This window comes from Neolamprologus brichardi, chromosome 13 (assembly GCF_056152115.1).
Source record: "Neolamprologus brichardi isolate AB-2024 chromosome 13, ASM5615211v1, whole genome shotgun sequence".
In the NCBI taxonomy this organism is placed as follows: Eukaryota; Metazoa; Chordata; class Actinopteri; order Cichliformes; family Cichlidae; genus Neolamprologus; species Neolamprologus brichardi.
In genome coordinates, this window is record NC_142116.1 from 7,380,718 (window position 1) to 7,389,703 (window position 8,986).

The 8,986-nt window shown below is 38.8% G+C and overlaps 1 protein-coding gene across 1 annotated transcript; it reads left to right on the forward strand.

Annotated features, from left to right (window-relative positions):
- The first annotated feature begins 561 nt into the window (after positions 1-561).
- Positions 562-6,496, forward strand: LOC102785453 (uncharacterized). Its single transcript, XM_006783543.3, has 6 exons — positions 562-886; positions 1,692-1,820; positions 2,029-2,087; positions 2,502-2,611; positions 2,732-4,125; positions 5,312-6,496. Exons 1-6 carry the CDS (start codon positions 754-756, stop codon positions 5,422-5,424), a joined length of 1,938 nt encoding a protein of 645 aa, XP_006783606.2. The 5' UTR covers positions 562-753; the 3' UTR covers positions 5,425-6,496.
- The last annotated feature ends 2,490 nt before the right edge of the window (positions 6,497-8,986 follow it).

Sequence of the window (8,986 nt, forward strand, 5' to 3'; positions counted from 1 at the left end):
ATTATTAATGTGATTAGTACCACTCACGTTTGCCTTGAAATTCATATAAAAATGGCTGCTGTGAATTGTTTAGTGTGCTTTCAGGGGTAGTTTTTTCTGTCAACGGTGGTTTTAATGTTGTAGCATCTCAGTGTATTTCAATAATCTTTTTCACTGTGAGAAGATGAACTAATTTTGCCCATCTGCGCTTTGCGACACACAATTATACTCTTTTAATGTAGTCTTAATTGTATTTTATATGCTAAAATAGTAAACTGAATATGACACTTAAATATAGTGGAATTAAGAGAAGGCCTTCGCCTAGATTTTGAATTTAAAATTGGAGAATGAAGTGGTGAACTTTAGCCAGTAAACCTACTCATATTTATACAGTAGATTTTTAAATATATATATATATATATATATATATATATATATATATATATCTACAGAGCTGAAATATAACTTATTAGGAATATTTCAGGACAAAGAGAAATAATTTCGTACATACCTGTCACAGGCTTTAGCTTTGCCAGAAGTCAAACGAGCTGCGACAAAACTACCCGGCAGCCGTAGGTTTGGTGACGTCACAAGCAAACATGGCGGCTAGCTTTGAGTGAGCGAGCAAACACAACAAGACTCTGCAAAGAAACATTGAATCTCTCGAAGGCAAATTGTTAGCCGCAATGTTTAAAGCCACAAAGGAAAGTGCTGAAAAAACGATGTAACGCAGAGTGGGCTTTGCTGCTGCTGCCGCCGCTGTTTTGTGCAGCCATGTCAGAGGCGAGGACGCATGCTGAGTTCACTGAACTGTGGAGGACTGTCTCCAAACTCAGCTACAAAAAAACACAAGACACGAAAGCAGCAAAACAGATGCCTGACACGACAACGACGCCCGTCTCTAAAGGTGAGGCTGTGTGTCTGTTAATATAGGCGACGATCTGCGGCTCAACGCGAGCTTAACTACAGACCATAACAAGTGTTTGTATACACTGAAGAGTAAAGGCGGCCATGAGGCGATCAAAACGAGCGACTGACAGTGACAACATGCCAGCTGGCTGTGTTATCTCACCATGGACACACCACTAATTCCACTCTAACCAGTTGTAAAGTACTGAGACTGTCTAGGGAGGAAAAACTGCATTCGGAATATACAGAAAGTGTTGCCACATGTTCGAGTATCTTTTAAGATATGATGCATTATCTCATCGAAATAATTGTTTTCTCATAGCTGGATTGTTTTAATTAGACAAACACATGTTGTGTGCATTCTGGTATATATCCTTTTAATGCAGCCAGCCCTCTTGTAATGCTATATTGCAGTGACTCAAATCAGACAAGGCTTTAAATGACCATTATGTATCCTCCTGAAGCTGCTAAAATAGAAAGATTCAAAACACAAGTTTTTGACCAGACATTTTCCCAGCTTTTATATTGTGTTCAGCAAGTATTTTTTTCAGGAAATTATCATATAAATATTATTATAGCTTTAACTGTGACTACACTAAGAGAATCTGTTCATGTGTGAACTGTCATCACGATATATCTTTTATTGTTCTCCTGTTTGTCTTTACTGATATGTCTAACATAAAGTTTAAAGCAACAAAAGACTCGGTGCTAAATAAATACATGTAAGTAAATGTAACGTTACCAAGTTGAATATGATTTATTTTTAGCTCATTTGATGTAGCACTTGATATCTCTGTGCACAGATTTTCAAAGTCCCCAGCATCGAGGTTGCAGCAGATACCCCGGCTTGGCTAATGGAGATTCTCCAGGAGATGTGGAACCTTCACAAGATATCATCTGGGATTCCACATCTCCCACTCAGACTCATACTGGTAAACAACACCGACACTCAGCTCACACTTGCTGGCACATCTCATCAGCAGGTTCTAAATGAATGGCAACATAAACAATTTCTGAATAGGTTTTTTTTATAGTAAATTAATTGCAATTGTAAGCTTGTGCTTTTCATTTCAGTCATCATGACTTTACCACTTTGCTAATTTCTATCATGTGTGTTATTGTCACGTTTTTTGGGTTTAGGACTCAGGAACACTAGAGCTGTGGAAATATCTGATATTGTGAACCGCATTGCTCCAAAGGTCTGTTGTTTTTTTCAGCTTTTTATTATTTTCATATTGATATTTGGCAAAAAAAAGGTTATTTGTAAATGCCATGGTAAATATAATTAATCACAAACTAAATAAGAGAAAATAATATTTTTTATTTAGAATAAAATAGAATAATCCTTTAATTGTCCCACAAGGGGAAATGTGGTTGTAACAGCAGCAGAAGAAAAGCACATATACAAACAGAACAGAAACACACACAATTTTTACAGAAAAAAAATATTTACATCATGGACAATAGTTACAAAAACAGAGTACTGTACAGTTATTAAGATTAAAGTCTTTTTTAAAATTATTATTTATTTGTATTTGTTACAGGTAGACTTTCAGTCTTTTCTAGCGCATATCTGCAAAAACACTTCAACCTTGTGCTTGTTTCTTTTATAGGATGTAAAACCAGAAAGGACTGACTCCTCTTTGCTGCAGTGGATCGGTGACAGTGCCATGCCCGCCACACCAGAGATTCAAAAGCCAAGACTCAGGAAGAAATCCTCTAGGTGAAGAATCAATATATTGACCAAAATACTGTCCCTATAGATTGTTATTATGTACCACCATATGCAGCCTGTATGGGTCCTCATAAGTGTCTGTCTTCCTTTTTCCTTTTGTCTACATAGGCAAAGCAGTGTGGAGGACCTCATGAAACTCGCCAGGCAGTTTGATGAGAGCATGCAGCAAGATAAGGAAACTTCAGAAAGCCTTGTGATCAACAATCTTAATGAATGTCTGAACACTTCCGAAACAAAACTGAAACCATCGGCACCAGACCAGATAGAGGCAGAGCTGCATGCTCTGTTTGACTGCTCCACTCAGAGTGCATGGCTAAGCCGTGGCTCTGCAGTATCCACCTGTTCACAGGAAATAAAAGGCCAACCTGTGAATGCAGCTTTATCCGAAGACCAACAATCAGAGCTCAAATCAGCTGAAAAGTCTGGCACAGCTGCACATCCTGCTGAAGAAAAGGGAACTAATAGCTGTAGTGCAAATAACTGTGATGACTTTGATGATGACTGGGAGAATGATGAATTACTTAATGACCCTTTTTTGCTGGCGATGACCCATAAGTCCAATGAGCAACATGACACCAATCCTAACACCACCTTTCAGTCTGAGACTAAGACAAACACTACTCACTCTACCCCTGTTCGTAAACCCATTGCAATCCCTGCACAGAAGCCTTTAAACCTAAACTGCAAGCCTAGCTGCAGTGTGAAAAGTTCTGAAACAAAACTGACACTCCAGGAACTCTGTCCCAAACTGAAGACTACCAACCGAAACACTTTCAAATTAGAGCCAAACCCCAACTTGCGGTCACAGATGGCCAAAGAGGTTTCCACTAAGTCCAACTTCACCGTTATACAACCTAAGCCACAGATGTTTGTCCAGAAATCTGCAACTGCAAAGACATCCACTACACCTCAACCTGACAGGGTCACTAATGATCACAGAGGGGCTTCTTTAGGAAAACACTCTGTTAAAGATATTTCAGACAGCTTGTGGGATGATAGGGATGATGACGCACTGCTCTACCAGGTATGTGACAGCGTGGAGAAGATCGCCAACAGTCAGTCGCTCCAAGCGAGCTCCGGTAACTGCCAAGAAAAACAAGATATTGATGTAGACAGACAACGGAAAACCACAGGGCCGCAGCCCATCAACATGACTCGGTCTGGGAACGTCGATGCCAGCACTAACAGACAATCACCTTGTGCTTTTGTTCGTTCTAACTCATTACCAAGGGCTAGTTATGAAACTGTGAACTTCCAAGGATGGAACGTTCCCATGAAGGGTGCCAACAAAAAATCACAGATGTCTCAAAGCTTCCCAGGGAGCCACACAAATTTGGGTACATTAAGTCAGTGCGGGGATTCATCTGGAACTTTCCAGGCTGGAAATGCTAATGTGGATATGAAGCAACATCCAGTGATGGCCAGAGCAGTACACAACGCCAAGAGCCATCACACAGCTTTCAAAAGAAATCTATCTGACTCAGCAGCCATAAGCACCAAAGGTATGATGTCTAAGTTTTGATAATTACCACCGAATTGTATCAAAGTATATTATGTATGCGACTTTATAAAAGGCTAGGGTATTTATAGTGGGCATGCTTTCCAAAATAATTCATAAATAATAATTATTTTTTAAAACTGAACCAGAACAGCACCAGTTCTCACACTTGCATGCAGTTTTTCCAAGGTAGTTGGCAGATCGGCTGTTCCAAAGATCTTGGAGAGCTTGCCACAATTCCTCTATGGATTTAAGTTGTCTCAGTGTCTCATGTCTCTTCAAGCAATCCTACATTGACTTCTTTATTGCTGAGATCAGTGCTGTGTGGGGGCCATAACATCTGCTGCTGGAGTCCTTGTCCTGGCCAGGTCTCCCTTGAAAAACATATTAAATAAATGTGTTTTCTTTCTGCCAAAAAGACAGTTCTTTATGACTCTGGTTGTATGGCTGGACTTGTTGTTATGGTTAAGAATTAATTTTTCACCAGTCAGGCTCTGATAGTACTGTGTCATGAGAATAATCTAAACATCTGAAATGTGTAAAATTGTTGTGCTAAACTGTGTATTCAAAGATAATAGGAATAAAAATTTTGAATAGGTTGAACAAGACAGGATTTTATGTTTGTCAATGAAAAAGCCACCAAGAGTGTTATGTACGGATACTTTTTCTTAAAAACAACACAAATAAATCTAAAACTAGATAGAATGGCTTTGCTTTGATAGACTCAGTCAAATGTCCAGTAACTGAATACACCTCCATTAGTTGTTTTGTTTAATTCTATGCATTTGTCTGCCATGGCTATTCCATCAAATTTGCTTTAAGAATGGATATTTAACTGACAATTCACAAGTAAAACAGATGTCACATGTTGTTCTTATAATCACTGACAGTTCGGTGCATGTGCACATTAACCATTTCCCCCCGAGCAAGTAAACTGCGCACTGTGGCTTTAATTTGTGATCTTGTCAAGGGTCCAAACCTCAGCAAGCATCATTGCCAATGAATTTGTGGACAGATTTTATTTATTTATTTATTTGTCTTTGGACTTGGATGTTTTGGGGTTCTTTTGTTCTTCCAAATGAGTAGAAGTTTAATGTTTAGAAATGAAAACTTGCTCGAGGTCATGCAATAACCAAGCTGAAATTGTGTCTTTTTCATTCAGTTTTCTCACTTTTCTTCCCTCTTTCCAGTTTTTGTCACAAGCCAGATGACAGGAAAGTGCTCTGCTGCAGAGATTGAGAGGAAAAAACAGGAAGCTTTGGCCAGGAGGCGACTGCGAATGCAGACTGCCACAAAGCCATAGAGCGACTTCGTCCTGCCAGTATTTTTTGCAACTTAATGCACTCTACATTTCATACAAGTGGTTCAGCCCTTTTTCAAAATTTCTTGTTTTTTGATCATTGTATCCAAGATGAAGGACTGTTGATAGTTCAGTGCATGACCTGATCCCGGGATATGTACTTAGCTTTCCGCACATATAGAACCTACTACTGGCTGTTTTTGCTGCTAATGTAATGTGTTTCATGGTAAGCATTTTTTAGGAACATTTTGCTACAGAATCTCATATCTGTGACAATGTAAAGAAAAACTTCTTCACTACTTTGAAATATAGTTTACATCCACCGAGCTTGGGAAAAAAAATCCAAATGCTCTGTTTGTTGCTTTCTGATATTTAAGCCAGTTTTGGATAGAACATTTTTATCTGGTGCTTTTTGCTTTTGTTAAAAAGTAATTAGCTTAATCTCTGTGTCACTTTTCAAATTGTAGCATCAAAGGCTGACGCATAAAACAGTGTATTTTTGAAGCTATCCATAAGAAATGGATGCCTTCGCTTTAAAGCGAACATTAGCATTAACTGCTGTGTTCTCTGCTTTATGGGTCTGCTAAGACTGCTTAAGTGCCTGACAATTCTTTTAAAGCATACTTGAAATATTCATTCGTCTTCATAACTTTGCAATGAAAAAAGCCTTACTTTATTAGAAATAGAAATGAAAGGATATCAACACAACCTAGCACCAAATCTTTGCTTTGAGGCCAAGCTGAACATTTAATAGATGATTCTTATTTGTGTTTCCTCTGTGCTTTCTTTGCTCACGTCAGTGTTTCTCCTTTCAGTTTTGCACAGGTCAGCATCAACAGTTGTACTGTAAAGACAGCGTTGTGGCCTCCGCTGGCAAAGTGTACTGTAATAGCTATGCTATGCACCTTTCAAAAAAGTTTAACAGAAGTAAAAATAAACAAGGCTTGAAATTGTTTTTATATCCAGACAGGATGAAAATGAGAAAGATGAGAAACTCACACTACATTTTCCTATCATATTTTCATCATTTGTGCTGTAAAGGGCAGACCTGTGACATACAGGTGACAAATTCAAATAAAACTTTCAAATAGACTTCTTTGTTTCTACTTAATTGCTTCAATATATCCTAATACTTTTGACTCCAGTACCTGTTGCTTAAAAACAGCATGATAAAAGTAGCTGTATTCATTCCCCCAGTAATTTCGTGTCTTGTGATAAATCAGAATACAGTTGGCTGCTAATGGTCTGTAGCAGTTTCATTTAATTTCGTTCACATTTTCAGGCTTTTTTTTTTTTTGCAACATCAACGACACCCCTGTAGTATTGAACAGCTGCTCAGGATTTTGAGTTTACACAGACGGCCTCCTCACTGGAGTTATTGGCGTCCATTACTGTAACCTCTATGTATTTCAGGGCTGTTGACAGGTCAAGCAGATATGATGGGCCCATTTCACAAATACTCAAATTTGTTTTCAACAAGTTGCTGCCCAGAAAGAAGAACCATTGTGAGCATGCAGTAGCCTCGCTATGAAGAATATTGTTGTTATTAGACATGAGGGATTATTTTAATATGAAAGCTAATTCGTCTTCTGACTCCTTATCATTCTACACAGCTGCTATATTGTGCGTGAGGGTAGTACAATGTTCGCCTTTGTAATCCCGAGAGAATTCCTCAGCGTTCCTCCTTCAAGACCATTCCCACCCATTACATGCCTGTGAGAGTTCCCAGGTGTGTGTGTGTATATGTGTGTGAGAGAGAGACGGGTGGTCTGCAGGTGTGTGTATTAGAGTATTTATTCCATTCAGAGGCGCCATCCACCTCCCTGCCCTATCTCTTTCCCCTCCCCGCCCAGTTTGACTGTAAATCAGATGGCAGGGCAATTTGGCAACAGCATAAAGGCTTCTGGTTTTTATGACTATGATTATGGTTATGATGATGACTAGTATTTATTTCAACTATCTGATGAAACCTTTGGCTAAAGCTAACAGGTGTAGAGCAGGTACAATATCAAGCTCGCTGAAGGATCCCAGTAATGTCGCCATAGAGAGCAAAATATTGTCCGCCAAGCAGAAGAATGGGCTGTTTCAGCACCCGCTCGTCATGCCATACATGGAGCAATTTCTGATTATTGGATGGGAGTGGAGAGCCACAACGTTCTCTTTGTAGAGGGAGAATGATTTATGGCTGTTAGTCAGGCATAAGGCAGTAATTGCCCCAGTGACGATTATGTTACCATAGCACCTGTTTAAACTGTCTATTCTTATGTGAATGTTTTCATTTTTGGAAGAGGAGAGAGTTTGCAGCTTGAAAGTGATGTGTGAAGACGCTAATTAAAGATGGAGAAGGGTGCAGGATGGTGTGGTAGCAATTTAGGAGAAAGGGAGAGTGCATGACGGACAGATTTGTGTTGTGTCATCTGATCTATTAGGAGAACAGTCGTTTCTTAAACAAGCAAGAAGAAAGAAGTCTATTCAGCAAGTAGAATAAATATACTGTACTTTAAAAACGACTGAAAAGGCAAGTTGAGATCGTTTGGATGTTCACAGCTGCATGTTTAAGCACTCTAAAAAACAGTGGTAGACAAAATGTAAAGGACTACTTTAAGCTTTGATACTTTTACTTTACTCTTGAGATAAAAAATCAGCAACGATAACTAGGAATGCAATGCTCATGGCATGACAGCTGAAAGGCTGCTATTCTTGGCTCAATCCAACCATACGCCACTGATGTGTGAGCATTTATATGAAGTAGATCAAAACTGTCATTCATCACAGTACTCCTGAGCTCGGCACTGATGAAAGATATGAAAAAAGGAATCATCTCGGATTTCCTCTGTGCTGGTAAAGTCAACGATTGTGCCCTCAAAAACTGCCGTGAAGGAGCTTTTGTGTGTGTTTGTGTGTCTGTGCTGGCTTTTTGATCTGTGAAACAGAGATTCCTTATCTTTGCGGGCATTTTATTTGAAAATAAATGATGACGGCAACAGAAAGTATTGCAGCTTTTCGGTTTGATGTCACTTCCTTATACAGATGTCTTCTGTTGACCCCACAGTTTAAACTATTTAGACTACAACAATTGCTGTGTGCACACCCTAATTATCAAAAGTGTCTTTCCTTAGGGTTTTTCGTGTGTGTGTATCTCTGCTTCTCTCTGATTATCTGAATTTTCTATATTCTTTATTTGTACTATTGTTTTCCAGCACTTTGAATGTAGATCTACACTCACATGAAGCAAAACCACACTATGTTTCAACAGGTGGGGTTTTGCCCCATTTGATCTGAATGACCACTCCTCTCTTTTCACATGTCTAAGGGATGTTTGCAAGTTTAGACACTAGTCGACAGGCTGATGTTTCAGACCACAGATGTTCTTGTTGATCTCTTTGTTTCCCTACTCTTGTCAGCACGACTTTTAACTTTTATGGTAACTTTCACATTTTAACATTTCTAGTAAGGCATTTTTTATATATATATATATTTTAATTATTATTATTTTATTTAGTTAACCTTGTTAAAGCCATTCTCACGTTAGCTCACATGACTCATACTGCATTGATGTGGGCTG

Bases quoted from the DNA above. Each gene is read 5' to 3' on its own strand.
- LOC102785453 (XM_006783543.3), top strand. From the start codon at position 754: ATGTCAGAGGCGAGGACGCATGCTGAGTTCACTGAACTGTGGAGGACT. The intron at 887-1,691 runs GTGAGGCTGTGT...CTCTGTGCACAG, and splicing joins AACGACGCCCGTCTCTAAAG to ATTTTCAAAGTCCCCAGCAT. The intron at 1,821-2,028 runs GTAAACAACACC...TTTTGGGTTTAG, and splicing joins TCCCACTCAGACTCATACTG to GACTCAGGAACACTAGAGCT.